The 18,353-nt window shown below is 54.2% G+C and overlaps 1 protein-coding gene and 1 long non-coding RNA gene across 3 annotated transcripts; one reads left to right on the top strand and one right to left on the bottom strand.

Annotated features, from left to right (window-relative positions):
* Nucleotides 1-5,211: 5,211 nt before the first annotated feature.
* LOC125118421 (uncharacterized) lies at nt 5,212-11,111 on the bottom strand. Its single transcript, XR_007132825.1, has 2 exons — nt 10,837-11,111; nt 5,212-5,893 (listed from the first exon to the last, which is right to left on the bottom strand). It is a non-coding gene; the product is annotated as an uncharacterized LOC125118421 (long non-coding RNA).
* SOX3 (SRY-box transcription factor 3) lies at nt 7,078-8,501 on the top strand. Of its 2 annotated transcripts, XM_047764909.1 has the most exons (2): nt 7,548-8,143; nt 8,231-8,474. In XM_047764909.1, the coding sequence occupies exons 1-2, from the start codon at nt 7,563-7,565 to the stop codon at nt 8,472-8,474; spliced, it is 825 nt and encodes a 274-aa protein (XP_047620865.1). In that variant the 5' UTR covers nt 7,548-7,562. The 2 variants fall into 2 exon arrangements, with proteins under 2 accessions (XP_047620863.1, XP_047620865.1); XM_047764907.1 differs by having other exon boundaries at nt 7,078-8,501.
* Nucleotides 11,112-18,353: the final 7,242 nt, after the last annotated feature.

Raw genomic sequence — 18,353 nt, 5'->3', positions numbered from 1 at the left:
TTGCCGGCTAGATAATTTCACCCAAATGGTGAAGACTTAGTCATTTTTTAAATGAAATTATATCTAATGACACCAAACCACTGGGGTTAGCAAATTTCAAAATGCATATTTTAAAAATACAAAGATGTATAAACCAAATTATGGTCTAAAGGGCACAGAAAAATTATCTGGAGATGGATTTAGCTCTGTGAACAATTAGAAACAATACTGAAAGCTGCTCATTTATGTCCCTCCCCTGTCATCACCTCGTCTGGGTTTTTCAATAATGGACCAAGAAATATAGGAAAAAAAAAAAACAAAGCAGGGTTTTCAATATGGTTTTTCTTTGGGGAACAATAAAAACATTAAACTTTATACATTTAAGTGTCTGTGCTCTGAATGGTAGCCCTTTCATGAGAGTCCAGCTTGGGTTTTGTCTGGGTGGGGAAGGGGGAGGGAGTCTGTGAATACCCTCAGAGTCATTTAAAATATATAGTATTAGCTAATTGATGAGAGGACTAAAAACAATAGTAAGTAGGCAGCCTGGCTGCATGCCAGGAGCAAGGCTTTATGGTGAAAGCGAGTTTACATTAGAGGCCTGTTTTTCCCCTTTCCTTATATGAAATGAACAGCTGTAATTGAAAAGCAAGGAGCTCTATGGTTTATAGAAATAGGTGTTGTGAAGAGCCTTGGCCGTCTAATTTTCTTCCTATTGCAGGGCAGGCTTCCATTGTCTGTTTTTTAGAGCTAATTTCTTTTCTGATCAAAAGGCCCACGTCGTTGAAAAGGTAGTAATGACTATTCATTTGGCTGAAGCCTCCATTCTCCAGACTGCAAGCTTTATTTAGAAATGGCTATTTCTTTCTAAAAGGAAAAGCTCATTTATGTCCTCTATAATGTCAATTAAAGTAGAATATATTTTAATTATTTATCCTGAGGAGAAACCTTTTAGGAACTTAATTTAGTATGCCTATGCTATGCAGACACTACAATATGTGAATGTGGAGTGATATCTAGGCACATGGGTTTTATTTTATTTTACCACTAATGAATAGTTTATTTGCAACTAATTAACAAGTTAAATCGGCACAATTAGTGTCGGATTTCTTTAATAATATAACTCATAAAGGGATAGCCATTGGAACTAGAAAATAAGGTTGGTTGTTGGCTTTGTAAAGAAACCATTCCACAAAAGGGGCAGTTTTTTCCCATTAGGAAGGGTTATTGGGACGTTCGGCCCGTTGCTTTTTCAAATGCGAGCCGGGCTGGGCTGCGCTGGGGGAGGAAAGATGTTCAGAAACAAGGGGAGACGGTGTTAATTACACAAACACCACATTAGCCAAGCCTCGGGGTCGTAACCCGGCGACGCTTTCCCGAGAAATGGGATCGGGGTGACGGCGGCCTAGGCGCCCGAACGCCAGCGCGGCCGGGGCTCGCGACAGACCTCGCTTTGTCGCGCCGTCTGACCGCCGGCCGGCGCGGCAGTCGAGCGGCCTCCATACCTGGCAGACAGCGGCGAGCTCGCCGTTCCCGGGCCGCGCGTCCTCCGCCCGGCGCTCCGTCGCGAGCCGCGGCCCCGGAGCCTCGCCCGCCCGCCCGCCGCTCGGACGGCGGCGCCGGGGCTCCCGGCCGGCGGGCGCTTCTGCGCACGGTTCGGCGCGGCCGCGGGCAGGCGCGCGCGCGCGCGGGGGAAGGAGCGTGGCCCCCGCGGGCGGGACGCGCCGCGGTCCCCGGCCCTCTCGGGGCTCCCCCGGGCCGCCGCCGCTTTCCGCTGCGGACCGGGAAAGAGCGGGTCTCCTCCCGGGCCCGGCGCTCAACGTGGCACATAGTAGGTGTGCGACAGAGCTTTCGTGCCGGGAAAAGAAAAGCCAGGCGAAGGGAACGTAGAAATCCCACGCATCGAGCTCCACGGCTCTCCACTCGCTTGAAAGAAAATTTAAAAAAAAAAAAAAAAAAGAGTGGGGCGGGGTGGTGGCGGGAAGAGCTGAACGCGGCCTTGAGATTTACAAGGTTCTCCGGGACGCTCTCCCCAGCCCCCAGCCCCCAGCCCCCAGCCCCCAGCCCGCCGTCCTGCGCCCCCTACGGCTGGGGCCCGGGGGCGTGCCCGCTAGCCCTGGAGGTGCCCGGAGGTGCAGTGGCTTTACTTGCGCCGTTCCCCGGGATGCACTGCCCCGCCCGAAGGGCCCGCGCCCCCCAGTCTGAATAAACGGGTGGAACTGTGCGACGTGGAAGCAACGCAAGCGACATTACGTACTGATAACGATTTTTCGACTGTTTTCCCGGCCCCGGCTTCTGGCAGGCCACCTCACCGCTGTGGAGGGCCGCGCCTTTGCAGCCACACGCGGAAGTGGAAAAGACGGCAGGCCCCGTGGGAGGGCGGGCTGGGCCGTAGGGTGCCGGGTGCCCGAGGCTGCTCCGCAGGGGGGCGGGTTTGGCAGCCCCGCGAGCCAGGCGCGTGCAGGGAGCTGTGGGCGGGGAGGAGGGAGCAAAGCCCAGAGGTCGACGGCAGTGACCCGGAAGACGCTCTGCTAGTGGGACCCAACTCCGGGACGGAGCGGTCCTTCCTTCGGGGAGGTAGTGGTGTTCGGGTTGTGGGGTCGGCAAGAGGGCGCCGAAGGCAAAGGTTGTCAAATTCCTCGTAGTTGCTCCACGCCTGGGGAAAAGAGAGCTGGTCATTGATATCGCAATGCCCTGCAGGTGAAAGGAGTCTTTGCAACTGGGCGCCAAGGTGTGGGCCAAGGGGATGCCCGGTATTCACCGCGCACAGCTCGGCTAACCGAGGGAATGGAATTCGGAACCTCTTTTAAAAGCACGCCCTCTATGCTAAAAAGAGCTACACCAAAGTGCAATAGAAAACTGCCCACGAGAGACTTTTGTGTACCTCGGGGATCGTGTCACCACACCCCTCGTTAGCTCCTAGTAACCTTTCCTTAGGGCGCCTCAACTAGGCTATTGTTTACAAACTGCACCGCCCGCCTAGGATCTTCAATTCCCTCCCAGACCTGTAAGCCCAAGGGTTTCCCTTGGGAGCTGCGGGGGGCGGGGCGGGAAGAGGTGCTGCGGTCTGGGGGAGGAGGATCCAACTGAAGGCGCTGCGAGAGCTGGAGAAGTAGAAGGTGCTGGGCTGGCTCTTCCACCCGGTTAGTGCTGGTGACCCTTCCCGACCCTTGACAGGAGATTGTTCTACAACAGACCCCAGGCTCTGATTTCTTGATCAAGGCCCTCAATCTGCGGCTAGAATATACAGTCTTGGCTAGGAGCCAGAGTCAATAGTCCAGGGTGGTTCTCAAGGAAGAAATAGGAAAAAGTGCCTCTAGATAAGCAAACTTTTTTTTTTCCCCCTGCTGGAAAGTAAAGCGTTTCTGAGGGTCGTCAGGATACGTTTTTTCGCACTTCCTCAAAGCCAGACCGCTCGCTGGGCTCCGCTGCACTTGAAAAAAGGCGAACACTCGACCCTATTGTCAGGCCTCAGTCCCCGGAGCGGACACCGATACACACCCATCCCACCCAGCACGCCAAGGGCGCCTCTTCTAAGAGGCGGGGCCCTAATCGAGCCGCAGGCCGGGGAAAAGTTCCCCCAAGAGCAGCCGCTGAGCGGCCCCCCGCCCCCCCGCGAGTCCTGGGCCAGCCCCTCTCCTGCTCTGCACTCTACCAGTAGCTCTAAGGCACGACAGCTAAAAGTTTACTCCTCAGATACAAGGCTCCTGGGGCACCTAATTTCTGCCAAGGCTCGAAACCCAAGGAAGGCAGAGTGGAAGCGCCCTAGGCACCCGGAGCCCGGCCACCCACCCCCCCACCCGAGTTTTACGATAACTGGCCCTCTTCGGTGAGCGCCAGTTCTGCCTCGCAGCGAAGCCAGCTGTCTACGCTCCGAGGGTTGGGGCGACCTTCAAACCCCTCAGGGCGGGAAGGGGCGCCCCTGGGTGAAGTTTCCCACTGAAGCCAACAAACGGCGCTGTTGTCTCGCCCAGGGTCCTGGAAACCCCAGGCCCAGCCCCAGTCCGAGGGAGCCGGAGCTCTCTTGGGAGGGCGCGCGTTGTTCGGGCGGGGGGGGGGGGGCTTGGCTGGGCTCCCAGCCCGCCATCCGGGCCTCAGTATGCCGCCCACGGGCTCCCGGAGGCCCCGAGGGCGGGAGAGCAGCCTAACGCTCTCTTCTCCCGGAGGGGTTGCAAAGGACAGGTCTTGAGTCCCGCTGGGTCCCTCGGCTTTCCCCACTGGGTGCAGGCTGCGGGTCGTTGACTCCGGTTCCAGCCCCGCCGACAGCCTGGCCTCCCCGCAGGCCCCGCCCAAACCGAGGACCCTCCGGCTGTAGTACCTGCCGCGACACTTGTCCCGCCCTCCAGCGAAGGTCGCGCCGCTCGACTGGTGCCTGCGCCGGTACTGCTAGTCGTCTAAGAGAACGGGCTTCCTCCCGGTCTTCCCCCATCTCCCACGCCCTTGATGGTAAACTTGCTCGATTACTGAAGTGGTAGTTTGGGCTGAGAGCGCTTCCTCGGAAACGTTCCGAAGGTAATTTGGCTTGACTCTTACTTGGGGCTGTGCGGACCACCCCAGAGCCACGGGTCACAGAGCTGACCGGCTTAATCACGGCCTCCGAGGGAGGCCAGGGGTGGGGGAGAGGGTGTCTGATCCTAGCAAGCTGCCGTAAATCTGGCAGAAGGATGTAATGTGAAAATGAGCTTACCTAAACCGCGGGATAGGTGTGATCAAATGACAAACAGCTGGGAGCAGTGGCCAGCCCCCCCCCCTCCCCCGTCCGCCCCAGATAATCTGTTGTGGGGAGGAGCGCAGGCCTGGCACCACATCCCTTGCCTAGGGAAATACGCGCAGCACAGGCGCTGTCACACAACCGCTTACTTGGGTCCTAAAACTTGGAAAGAATCCTGACATCTGTCAGGCTACTGGACCCCAGGCCGCGCGTCGGTTGGGTAGTTTCCTGAAACGCGCTTCCCTTAGCAACAGCCTCGGAGGCCCAGAAAACCGAGAGGGCGCCTGGAGAAGGCGGCAGGAGAGCAGGGCTACTGCACATTGGCTTCTTTGAGAGAAGGTGGGTTTGCCTAGGAAATGTGACTGTGTCAGCCAGTTTGGCAAGAAAACAGGTGCAGGTGGGGATTGTCCAATCACTCCCTTTTCTGAGACATGCCTTCCAGTCCATGTCAGCTTAAGTGAACACACCCGTGTGCGTGCATTCGCACGCGCCACACACACACACACACACACGACATACACAGAACAATTCCACATAGTTTACTTTAAAACCCTAAATCCATACACCCATTCAAACGATTGCTTCCTTCCGTCCAGATGAGCAAGAGAAAGTAGACCAGGTGGAACCTAAACTTAAGGGGCGAGTTTCCAGACCCCAAACTTCCAGGAGAGGATGCTACTGAAAGCTGGGGTTCTGCTGTCAGCGTTCCGCCAGCCCCAGGGCAGGCTGGCCTGCTTTGCTCCCACCCCCCCACCCCCCCCACCCCCGCCCCAGCCACCATGGCATGCACACTTTAAAATTTGTGCAGGAAAGGAGGAAAACTCCCGGGGTGCAGGCGTCCCAGAATGGCCGGGTCTTGCTTTAGTACTAAGGAGCTAAAAGCCTAGGTTGGTTGGTTGGTTTTCATAGTTAGGATTTACGCCTTTCTTTTGGTTCCCCACCTTTGCAGGAGGCTGGGGAGTTGGTGGGCCACACCGTGCGAACACCTTATTTCAGTCTCTGCCATTCCTGCCCAGCTGGCTTCTCCTTCCCACCCGTCGACTCGGGCAGCTCCGGGAGTTTCAAACGCTGTGCCACTCGCTTGGGCTGGCGGAGGCGATAGTCTGGGTTCCCTCTCCCCGCAGCCAGGGTTCCCGCGCCTCTAGTCTTTGGCAAACAACCCGACAAGCGGGTGAGTGTCGGGCTCGGAGCCTCCGGTCAGGAAGGCTGTAAAACAAACAAACAAAAAAACAAAAAACAAAAAAACAACAACAACAACAAAAAAAAAAAAAAAAAAGGGGAGGACGGAGTCCGTTAGCAGAGCCTGCTTCCCGGGGAGGCGGCGCGGCTGCGCGGCGAGAGCAGCGCTCAGTGGTCCTGGCAGGTGCGCGGCCAGTGGAGGGGGCCCGGAGGTTCGCCCCGAGGACGGCCTCGGCTCCTCTCTGGCCACCGTCCCCCCCCTCCAAGAAACTTTTCTTTCACTTGGAGAGGCTCCGTGTTGCCATGAAAACGGATTTTCCAAGGGGCCCGACCCTCCCCCTCAGGGGCATCGGACTGGAAAAACCGAAATGGCCAGAGAGCAGAGACAAAAAGGGGCCGCTAAGCGGGGGCCCGGAGAAGAGAGCCGAGCCCGCTTCACCCCCTCCGCCCCCCACACACTTCCCGCACCACCGCCTGTGAGCTCCTCCGCCCGGCCCGGGCAGTGGGCATCTGCCTGCTCGCCCTCGCGCCAACCACCGGAGAGCCTCGCAGCCCTCGTGCGCTCCGCGGTCCCGAAGCCTGTCTCCCGCGCCCGGCTCCCTGATCCCCGCTCTGTCATAGGCGCTCTGGCCCGCGGCTTCCCGGGGGAGGCCCGGCTGGACAGGGGCCGATTCCAGCCAGGGAGGGCTTGTTGGAGGCGCAGCTCAGGGCACCTAAGCCCCAAGCCCGCCTGGATAGCTGGCGATGCCCAGTGTCCCTAGTGCTCGCAGCAGATGCGGTCTGAGGACCTGCGCGCAGACAGCGGGAAGCTCTGCAGGGTGGCCCCTGGACCGGACGCCCCTCGGCCCTGACAGGGCTGAAAAGTTGTTTTCTGAACCCCGTGGGCGCCCCTCTGCCCCCTCCCCCCGAACCTGCTCGCGCGCCCCCTCCCCCCTTCGTCACCTCCTCGAGTTTCATTCTTTCAAACTTTTTGAGACCCTAATTGGTGGTCTCGGAGCGGCTCCTCCGGGACTCCCGCCTCCTGAATAACTCTCATCACGTCACCGGGCCTAAGAGGGGCGTGGGGGTGAACGAAAGGACTCCCCTAACTTTTTTTTTTTCCACCAGGGCCGAACGGGGGCTCCGTGATGATTGGCCAGGGCGCATCTCTGCGTGCCTGTCAATCACGGGGCCTCCGGGTGGCTAGGGGCGGACCGAGCCCCAACCCGGGGGATCCGAGCAGGTATATAAGAGGCCCGGAGAGCGCCCGGCCAGACTGCGAATGCGACCAGCCCGAGACAACGCATCAGGTGCGAGTAGCCTGCAGGTTCCCGCTGACTTGGCGCGGAGCGCTTCGTCACGCCTGCCCTTCCCGCCCGACCCGCCGGCCCACCGGCCCCCGAGCGCCCCTCCGACGGAGTCCTCAGGCCTTTTCACCGTGGCCGCTCCAGCTCCGGGAGCGCCTTCTCCTCCCGCCACTCTGGCGCACCTTCTTCCCGCCCCGGCCATGTACAGCCTGCTGGAGACTGAGCTCAAGAACCCCGTGGGGCCACCCACCCCGGCGGCAGGCGCGGGCGGCCCCGCAGCCCCCGGCGGCGCAGGCAAGAGTGGCGCGAACGCAGCCGGCGGGGCGAACGCAGGCGGTGGCAGCGGCGGGGGCGCGAGCGGCGGCGGCGGGGGCGGCGGGGGCAGCGATCAGGACCGCGTGAAGCGGCCCATGAACGCCTTCATGGTGTGGTCCCGCGGGCAGCGGCGCAAGATGGCCCTGGAGAACCCCAAGATGCACAACTCTGAGATCAGCAAGCGCTTGGGCGCCGACTGGAAACTGCTGACCGACGCGGAGAAGCGGCCGTTCATCGACGAGGCCAAGCGGCTGCGCGCCGTGCACATGAAAGAGTACCCGGACTACAAGTACCGGCCGCGCCGCAAGACCAAGACGCTGCTCAAGAAGGACAAGTACTCGCTGCCCGGCGGCCTGCTGCCCCCCGGCGCTGCGGCCGCCGCTGCGGCCGCCGCTGCCGCCGCTGCCGCCAGCAGCCCGGTGGGCGTGGGCCAGCGCCTGGACACGTACACACACGTGAACGGCTGGGCCAACGGCGCGTACTCGCTGGTGCAGGAGCAGCTGGGCTACGCGCAGCCCGCCACCATGAGCAGCCCGCCGCCGCCGCCCGCGCTGCCGCAGATGCACCGCTACGACATGGCCGGCCTGCAGTACAGCCCCATGATGCCGCCCGGCGCCCAGAGCTACATGAACGCCGCCGCCGCCGCCGCCGCCGCCTCGGGCTACGGGGGCATGGCGCCCTCCGCCGCCGCCGCCGCGGCCGCCGCCTACGGGCAGCAGCCCGCCACGGCCGCCGCCGCCGCGGCCGCCGCGGCCGCCATGAGCCTGGGCCCCATGGGCACGGTGGTGAAGACCGAGCCCAGCTCGCCGCCGCCCGCCATCGCCTCGCACTCGCAGCGCGCCTGCCTCGGCGACCTGCGCGACATGATCAGCATGTACCTGCCGCCCGGCGGGGACGCGGCTGACGCCGCGTCGCCACTGCCGGGCGGCCGCCTGCACAGCGTGCACCAGCACTACCAAGGCGCCGGGACTGCCGTCAACGGAACCGTGCCGCTGACCCACATCTGAGCGCCAGCCTGCGCTCGCCGCCCCTCCGCCCCACCCCGCCCCGCACCCCCGAGTTGGGACGCCTTGTTTAGCTTTGCTTGCCTGGGACTGTTGCCTTGTACCGATGATGGGGAGGACAGAAAGTTTTGCAGTAGCTGTCGGGTTTTGTACAAAAGCAAAAAGGAGTCCGGGAGCAGCGGAAATGGGACTTTCTAGAGCTCGCCGGCCCCTCGCCGCTGCCCCTCCCTCCCCTTTTGTAGGCTGGGAATCGCTGTGTTGTTTGCAAAGAAAAAGCAGCCCCCCTCCTCCTCCTCCTGTGTTCCTGGATTTTTCTGTTGCATTTGAAAATATTGTCTCGTTAGTTTGCTGTTAGCCGAGGAGTGAGTGAATGGGAGAAACGTACTCTCGGGTGAGGCTGGCCTGAGAACTGCAACGCCTCCCCCCCCCCCCAGTCGCGCTGCATCTGTTTTCCTCGTGGGCTTGGGGGCGGGAGGTGGGGGGCTGGCCGCGCAGAGCGGCGCGGCAGCCGAGGGCCGATGTTAATTTATAGCCAGGTGTGCGTGTGTCTCCCGCCTCGCCGCCCCTGGCCGCGGGACAGCTTCTGTCCAGTCCGCATTTAGGCTGTTGAGTTGGTGATTTCTGCCGTGATCTGTTTGATATTTCGTCGCGCTAAGGTATTTGGATTTCGTTTGGGTGGTAGGGAAGGGGCTGTTTTGTTTCAGGTTTTTCAAGGTTTTACTCTTAATTCCTAAATGAGAGATCAATAAATTTTATAACCAACATAATGGAGTCCTGGTAATTTTGCGGGCCTAAAACTTTAGGTACGGGTTGGGGAGGGGACCATAACTCGGTATTGCGGCCCTGGACCCGTTCCGGGGCGGGGGGGAGGTGGCCTGTGGGGGGGGGCGGGGAGACGAGCGTGCTCTGAAATGGTTTCTTTACAACTACTGGTGGTCCCCCAAACAGCGCCACTCGACATTTTCAGCTGAAACTCGGAGGAGAAAGCGGTTTGTCTTCCCGGGAGCGTCTCTGGGGAGCGAGCACCCCGCGGCCACGCACTTGTTGCTCGCGGCGAGCGGTCGCGGGATGAGGGCCGGAGGCGACGGCCACGCGGGGCAGGGAGAGGCCGCCGCCGCCGCGGAGACCGGCCCCCACAGGGGCACCTTTACCTTTGTGCACCCGGGCGGGAAGACACTGGAGCCCAGGTGAAATAGTTACAAAACGAAAACCCTTCGGAAATCTCTATTAGCCTCTTAAACAAAAATGGTTACAGGAATCCCTCGCAGGAAAGGAGCACCTTTCAGCCGAGATGGCTCAAGCAGTGGAGCCAGCGTTCAACGCTGGAAGGCGTGGGTTTTTTGGTTTTGTGGGGTTTTTTTACAGGCCACCTGAGATCTTACAGGCGCTCTCAAACTCCTCCGATGGCTTTCTCTTTTGGACTTGTCAACCCAGTCCGCTGACTCCTTTTCTAGAAGAGGCTCCCTCTCATCCCAAGCCTCGGGTTCGACTTCTTCCCTCCCCCCACCCTCCCTCCATCCCTGACCCTTGGGTATCCACTGTGCCCCCCAAAGCCTTTTCGTTTCGCGCCTGGCCACACGGCCCCAGTGTATCTGTTTGGGGCCTAGGAAGAAAACAAACAGAACCAGTGTTTTTTTACCCCCTCCTCAGCTGTTTGAGGTGATTTCCTTAATCCCTCTAATCCTGTTACCTCGCTATCCCAGAATAACTAAACCCGGGCTTTCCAATAAGCTCGGCCTGGTGTACTGGTTTTTATCCTTATCCACTTCTGACCACAGGTTTCTTTGCTTGAGGTCTGCTGGGTTCTGGGCGACAGGATCTCCCGTAAATTGGCCCGAATTCCACATTTCCTACCGGCTTCCTTTGTGCGGGCCGGCCATTCACCTGCGAGCCGGGGCGGGCTGGGGGGAGGGGCGGGGGCTCTGCGCAGCTTCGGGGGTCATGCCCGCTTTTTACACATCACTGCGGATCCTGGAGGCTAAGCTCACCACGCCTCTCGGAGAAAGGTCGGGTCTCCCGGGGGAAGGCAGAGCCACCCCTCCCCCGCCCCGCCGCACCCCCTGCTCGACCGTACCCCTGCGGGTGCGAGGGCTCGCGGCGGGGATGCACGGGCCTGCTGCGTCCCGGCGTGGGCGAGGCCTCTGTGCCACTGCCCCCTCTCCCCGTCCCAGGGCCGGCGGACCTCGGGCCCCTCCGAGCAGCTCGGGTCTGCAGTGATTGGAGCAAAGCCACCGGCTGCCGGGTCGGCGAGCCTCCTTGCTCCCACCCCCACCCCGAGCTCCAGGTCCCAGGGGCGGGAGGAAACTCTTGTCACATCCACCCCCCTATTCGTATCTTTCACAGTGTTTGGGCCTCCACAAAATACCTGTCCGTAGGTTACTCAGGGTTCGGATTGCCAGCGATTGTGGACACAAGTTTGGTCTGAAAGACTCCAGGAAAGGGAGGGTGAAAACAAGCCATTCCGCCCCACTGAGGGGGCGGTGCCAACGCGGGAATAAACTGACACTGCTTCTTTCGAAGAGTCCATTGTGCTGCTGCCTTCTTAGAAGTGCCAGGGTCACCCTTGCCGCCGGTCTCACACACGGCTCACTCCCTCTCTCAGTAGCCACGGCTTTGTGCTCGACTTTGTCTGATTTCCAAATTGCCTTTAAGAGAAAGGATTTCATCAATCAGCACATTTGGAGGCTTTAAATACAGATGAAAGATAATCGTTTGTTAACTTCAGCAACAGGGGAGAGAACTGTACTGGCCTAGAGTTTTCAGACTAGAGCAGCCCCTCCTCCCGCCCCCACTTCTTGCGGGACAGTCGCCCCTTAATCTGTCTTACAGATTAGGGTTGTGGTAAAATGTAATTTGAAATAAGGGCTCTGCTGCTTAAAACGGCCACAGTAACAAAACAAAATCTGGTCCGTCCCCAACTCCTGCCTCCCCCCCCCCCCCCCCCCGCTAGTTTTTCCATAGGAGGAAACTGGCCCCTAAAGGGGAAATGACAGCGCTCACGGGTGCTGCGCTGGTTCTCTGGCTGCGCAGCGCAACCAGACTCCCAGCCCCGGAGGGCTCTCGGCCCTGCCCCAAGATGGAGAGAAGCCGATGAAAGCCTGGCCCCAGCTGCCTCTCAGGCCCTTCATCCAGCCGGTTCTCTGGAGAAAAGAGGTAATTCCTGACACAGACACCTAGTGGCCACCGCCTGGCGAATGGTGAAGTGATGTGGGTGGGAAGCACGGGGTCCCTCCAGAGCGAGAAAGGGCCGGTCTCTCAGCGTCCCCTGACAGCCGCAGAGTTACCTTTTGGTGGGAATTCTCTAGCCTACAGAGAGATTGTCTTTCCTCGTTTCGTCTATACCACTCCTCTCATTGAGCTCCCTCCTAGGAATCTACAAGCGGAGAGGGCATCCAAAATGCAGGTAAAGATTTATGCACAGAGACGTTCATCACAGACGTCCTTGCCACAGTAAAAGTCACACGCAACCCAACTGTTGGACAGCTAGGAAAAGCTCATGGAAAATATGTTGTCCCAAAAAAGACCACTTTGCAGATAGTAAAAATGGTGTGTGCAGAGATTTCTCGACACGCTTAAGCGTTAAGGGAAACGCTTAAAACGCAAACTGAAAAGAGTGAGATGTACAAAAAGTATGTTCGGTATGTAGGACCTATTTAAAAAGAGGTATACATGACTGGGAAAATACACAGAAATGCAGGGTAGTATTTTGAATACGGGTCAGTCTTCCTTCTATTTCTTCGTACTTTGCAATTTTCTGATAGGATTGTACTCCTGGTATCACCAGAAAAGGCAGTTTTAAAATACATTCGGTCCCAATCACAAATACAGAAATGTGTCTCCTTATGAAAGAAGAAAAGTTCAGGCCTTCCCCTCGATTGTTTTGGGGTGAGGAGGGGGCGGGGAGCCCCAGGAGCACTAATTCCCTAGTTCTCCGGGCTGGGGGCTGCAGCCAACACACCAGAGTAACCCCCTGCCAAGCACCCTCCTCAGAAAGCGGGAGCAGGAGCAGATTAGTGACGGCTCCGTCATTCTTCAGACCCACTCACTGGAGAAAAAGACCTCCTTGGGAGCCAAGCTGAACAGCTTGGGCAGCGGGAAGCAGGGGCCACTGAGGAACCAGAAGGCACGTAAACCCAGGGGCCTGGGCACCTCTTCCTGCCCTCTTGGGGGGGGTGGGGGTGGAGAGCCAGCCCGGGGGTTGGGTCCTGGGCCAGGCAGAGGAGGGGCCAGATGCGCACCCAACCAGCATCCATGCAGCTGAATGGAACACAAGGTGCTGTGTCCCTTCTCCCCATCCCCACCATCTTCATCCGCCGTCGGCTTGCTGGACCACGGTCCTGGCCTGCGACCTATTCTCCCTGCATCCACTCTGCTCCTCATCAGCCCACTCTCCATAGAGCACTCCCTCCACTTTTCAAACATAAATCCTACCACTGTCACTTCCCTTCCTCATAATCTGGTGGCCTCCTATTGATTGCTCTTGGAAAAAAAATGTCCCCCCTCCGCCAAAGCTTTGCCTGATCAATTCCATGTACTTCTACTCCTCTCTCCTTCAACCCCAACCAGGCCCCCGCTTGAGAAATGTTTGTCGAATAAATAGATCGTGGTTGTTGAGGGTTTCATATCTGAATACATTTTTAGGGGCCACGCCTGCAGCTTGCAGAAGTTTCCGGGTCAGGGATTGAACCCAAGCCATAGCAGTGACCCAAGCTGCTGCAGTGACAATGATGGATCCTTAACCGCTAGGCCACCAGGGAACTCCACGTTTTGAAGTCCAGTCATTTTCTCACACAAAGATTATGGTGCAAGGTGCATAATTATTTTGCATCTGTGGGACTTCCCCAAACCTCCACATCAAGCACAGATTTCCTGACCCCCAAAAAATCTACTAGCAAAAGTACAGAATTTCTTGGGAGTTCCCGCTGTGGCGCAACAGGATTAGCAGCATCTCTGGAGCACTGGGACGCAGGTTCAATCCCCATCCTGGCCCAGTGGGTTAGAGATCTGGCATTACCGTAGCTATGACATAGGTTGCAAGTGCAGCTTGGATCTGATCCCTGGCCTGGGAACTCCGTAGCCTGAAGGGGTGGCCATGAAAGGGGCAAAAAGGGGACATAATTTCTTTCCTGCTAACAGGATGAGTGCAAGCTTGTGAACGTGAAAACTGAATCTGTCACCTTGGCTCCATCCCTTACCAGCTGTAGGCTCTTGAAGACGTCATGTACACTGAGCCTCAAGTGGGAACAACAACAATGTCTCTGGTTTCTTTTGAGGATTCAAAAAAAAAAAAAAAAAGATGTTTTGAGAGCTGAGCACAGTGTCTGGCCCACAGCCATACAGCCATTGTGCGGTATGTGTTAGGGATGATTATCACCTGTCTTAGGAGCCTCCATTGACTCTTCAAGGGAGAGATAATGCTCTCTGGTCAGTGTCTATATCTCCTACCATCACAAATGAAATTACTCATTTCTGGGGCCAGTTCTTCTATAGAAAGAAGGCAAAATAAAACATCACCATTCAAAATGAACAGATCATATGACAGACATCAAAACCTAAACACAAAAGAAAAAATAAAGTATACTTCATCAAAATTAAGCTTTTTTTCTTTTGCTTCAAGGGACACCATCAACAAAGTGAAGAAATAATTTACAGAATAGGAAAGATATGTACGAATCATGTATCTAAGGGGCTTGCATCATGACTAAATAAAGAATTAAAACTCAATAATAAAAAAAATTACTCAATTAAAAATGAGCAAAGGGGAGTTCCTGTCATGGCTCAGTGACTAGCATCCATGAGGACGCAGGTTCGATCCCTGGCCTTGCTCAGTGGGTTAACGATCCGGCGTTGCCGTGAGGCTGTGGTATAGGTTGCAGATGTGGCTTGGATCCCGCGTTGCTCTGGCTGTGGTGTAGGCCGCCAGCTATAGCTCTGATTCGACCCCTAGCCTGGGAACTTCCATATGCTGCAGGTGAGGCCCTAAAAAGACAAAAAAAAAAGACAAAAAAAAAGGCAGTGACAAGTGTTGCTGAGGATGTGGCAAAATTTGAATCCTTATATCGGGCTAGTGGGAATGTAAAGTGGCAAAGCCACTTTGGAAAACAGTCTGACAATTATTCGCAAGGTTAAACATCGAGTTACCATATGACCCAGCAATTCTACTCCTAGAGATAACTGAAACATATATCCTCTCAAAAAAGTGTGCACTGATGTTCAGAGCAGCATTATTCATAATAGCCCCAAAGTGGAAACAACCCAATTGTCTATTAACTGATTAATGGGTGAATACCATGTGGTGTACGTATACAATGGAGTATTATTCTGCGATAAAGAGAAATTGCGGACTTGGATATATAGACAAAGTTAGTATACATACATGTACCACTAAGCTCTGTCAACTGATGCGAAGGCCTAGAAACAGTGACATCCCAATAGCAACAAACACATCTAGAATCCAGACCTTTAGTTTCCAATATCATTCTCCAACAAAAGGAACCAGGGATCTTTGGGAAAATGGCTGCTCCTAGAACTGGGGCCAGAAATATATAAAATGAGTCTGGAACATCCTGCAGAGCCAAAAAGTAAGGAAAGGTAAGAAAGAAGGAAGGATGGAAGGAAGAAAGGAAGGAAGGAAGGGCCACAATAATGGGAGTGTGTCAAAGGGACAGAGGAGCCACGTAAAAGAGCTCCTATTAAGCAAATCTGGAACAATTTGAGCAACAAACTGCATAAAGTAGTATTAGACTATAACCCAAAGTTGTGGCTCAGCAGTAACGAACCTGACTGGTATCCATGAGGGTGTGGGTTTAATCCCTGGCCTTGCTCAGTGGGTTAAGGATCCCGTGTTGCCATGAGCTGTGGTGTAGGTCACAGACATGGCTCGGACCCCACGTTGCTGAGGCTGTCGGGTAGGCCGGAAGCTGTGGCTCTGATTTGACCCCTAGCCTGGGAACTTCCATATGCTTCCGGTTCAGCCCTTAAAAAAAAAAAAAAAAAAAGCATGCATCCATACTGATATAAATGAATAATTAAGTAAACACATAAACGAGAGGACACATAAAAAAGAACACATAAAAGAGATCTTCTGTACACAGGTCTAAATAATTTATGTAAATACTCTGGCTTCAGGGAGGTGGAGCATAACTCTCCACCCCATAAGTGTGGGCTACTCAGATGGACTACCTTCCAAAGAGAATAGTAGGGAAAGGGGGGGAAAGAGCAATTCTGCAGCGGAGAAGTCTAACCTCGGCCAGAAGATGAAAGTCATCAGCAGTGATAAGTCATATTGATCTACGTACCTTGATGTGATAAAAACAGCGGTTTTCCTCTGTGGTCTTCCTCCCTCAAACCCATAATTCATCTAATCATGAGAGAAACATCTGACAAATTCTCAATGAGGATACACTACAAAATATCTGACCAGCAGGAGTTCCCGTCGTGGCGCAGTGGTTAACGAATCCGACTAGGAACCATGAGGTTGCGGGTTCGGTCCCTGCCCTTGCTCAGTGGGTTGACGATCCGGCGTTGCCGTGAGCTGTGGTGTAGGTTGCAGACGCGGCTCGGATCCCGCGTTGCTGTGGCTCTGGCGTAGGCCGGTGGCTACAGCTCTGATTCGACCCCTAGCCTGGGAACCTCCATATGCCGCAGAAGCGGCCCAAAGAAATAGCAAAAAAAAGAAAAAAAATAGAAAAAAAAAATCTGACCAGCAATCCTCAAAACTGTCAAGGTCATTTAAAAACAAGGAAAGTCTGAGAAACTGTCACAGCCAAGAGGAGCCTAAGGAGGCCTGAATGATTCGATGTTATGGAAAAGTAATGTGGAATCCTGGATGGGATCCTGGAGCAGTTAAAAAAAAAAAAACTGAGGAAATCAGAAAGCATACATTTATTTAGCGATAATGTATAAATATTGGTACATTAATGTAACACATGTACCCTGTAAGAGGTTAATAAATGAGGAAACGGGTTATGGCAGTATATAGGAACTCTCTGTACTTTATTCTCAATTTTTCAGAAATCTAAAATTGTTCTAAAAAGTAAAGTGTATTTTTAAAAAAGAAATGAAGTATTGAGACATACTACAATGTGGATGAACCTTGAAAATGTTCTGCTAAGTGAAAAAAGCCAGTCATAAAAGACTACATATTATATGACTCCATTTATGGGATTGTCTAGAATAGGCTCATCCACAGAGACAGAAAGTAGATCAGTGGTTGCCTAGGGCTGGCAGGATTGAGAGGAAATGGGGTGCCTGTTAATGGGTACAGGGTTTCTTTTGGGGTGATGAAAAAGTTCTAAAATTGATTGTGATTGTGACGATGGATGGTGGTCTCACAACTCTTTTTTTTTTTTTTTTTTGCCGCAGCATGCAGCGTCTTGATGTGGGATCTCAGTTCCTAGACCAGGGATCGAACCCAGGCCACAGCCAGCAGTGAAAGCGCCAAGTACTAACCACTAGACCACAGAGGAACTCCCACGAGACTCTTTTAAATGTACTAAAAATCATGAAATTATGTATTTCACATGGATGAATTTTACGGTATTGAATTATATCTCAATAAAGCAGTTATTTAAAAAAAAAAAAACACATCTTGATGCATGATGGTAGGAGAAGAAAGATGGATTGGCAGGCAATGTGTCCAGTCCTCAGGGCTGCTGTACACACCAGGTGCCACCTCAAAACCAAATGCATTCTCCAAACCTAGCGGTTAGAACAGGAAGAGTTCTCAGAAATCATTCAATCAGGGACCCTCATTTTACACTGAGAGAAACTGCAGCCAGGAGCGGCTAGAACAGGCCAAGGTCACTTGCTTGTTAATGCCAGAATCAATGAACCAGAACTCAGGTATCCTGCCTCTCTGTTCATTGACTTTTACAACTATCTCCCAAGCTGCCTTTAATAAGGTTGACTATGTTTCTAGCCACCTTGATCATGAACCTCTTCTCAGTTGGAGGGTAGATAGACAAAAGCAAATCATTACCAAAAGAAAGACAAAATAATCTTTTCAGTTACTAAAAACCTAGATTAAATCTCCAGCTGAATTCTTGGGGTAGCAACTCCGCTCAAAACTCATTTTACAAGTGAGTGTTTTGTGTGTTAAAGGAAATCTCCATTGAGACAAAAAGGCTCTTGTTTTTAAAAAGTAATTAAGAGCTCGTTTATTTTTAAAATATGTTATTTTCTATGGAAATGTCAATGAAATTTAGCAGAAGTGTACAAAACCATGTATGTTTTACTCTTAGATTTTATCAATATCCTTATATATGTGAATTTTGGAAATCCCTGATGAGGAAAAAAACCAAAAAACAAAACCCATGTATGACACTTAATAGACATTATTCAAAACATTTCCTGAATTTTTAATTTAAATATGAAACAATCTGGGACTTTTGACATGTGTTCGAAAACCTTTGCCAAAGCCAACAATTTATTTATTCCATAAATATGTTTAAGGTATTCTATATGTCAGGAAATGTGCAAGGATCTGGGGGCAACAGGAAGTCACAGGACTCACAATATAGGGTTGGAGAGACAAAGTCAACAGGGGACCATGTCTTGTCACAGAATGATGGGAGCCATTCTACCACAGAGCCAGGGTCTGCGAAAGGGCCGAAGAAGGGGCTTCTTGGAGAAGAAATCATTTAAGCTGCACCTTCTTCGGTGTGCAGGACTTTTATAGGAAGAGAAGGAGTGGTGGACATTTGAGACTGATAGAACAGCATGAAAAAGACAGTCATAGGCCCTGGAGTCAGGCAACTTCACATGGTTAAATAGCAAGGCTAGAGTTCGCACTGCGGCTCAAGGGGATCTGCGGCATCTCTCCATCACCAGAACACCCACCCGACACAGTGGGTTAAAGGATCCCGCATTGCCACAGCTGCA

Source organism: Phacochoerus africanus, chromosome X (genome assembly GCF_016906955.1).
Source record: "Phacochoerus africanus isolate WHEZ1 chromosome X, ROS_Pafr_v1, whole genome shotgun sequence".
Lineage (NCBI taxonomy): Eukaryota > Metazoa > Chordata > Mammalia > Artiodactyla > Suidae > Phacochoerus > Phacochoerus africanus.
This window is presented reverse-complemented; position numbering and strand designations above follow the sequence as displayed.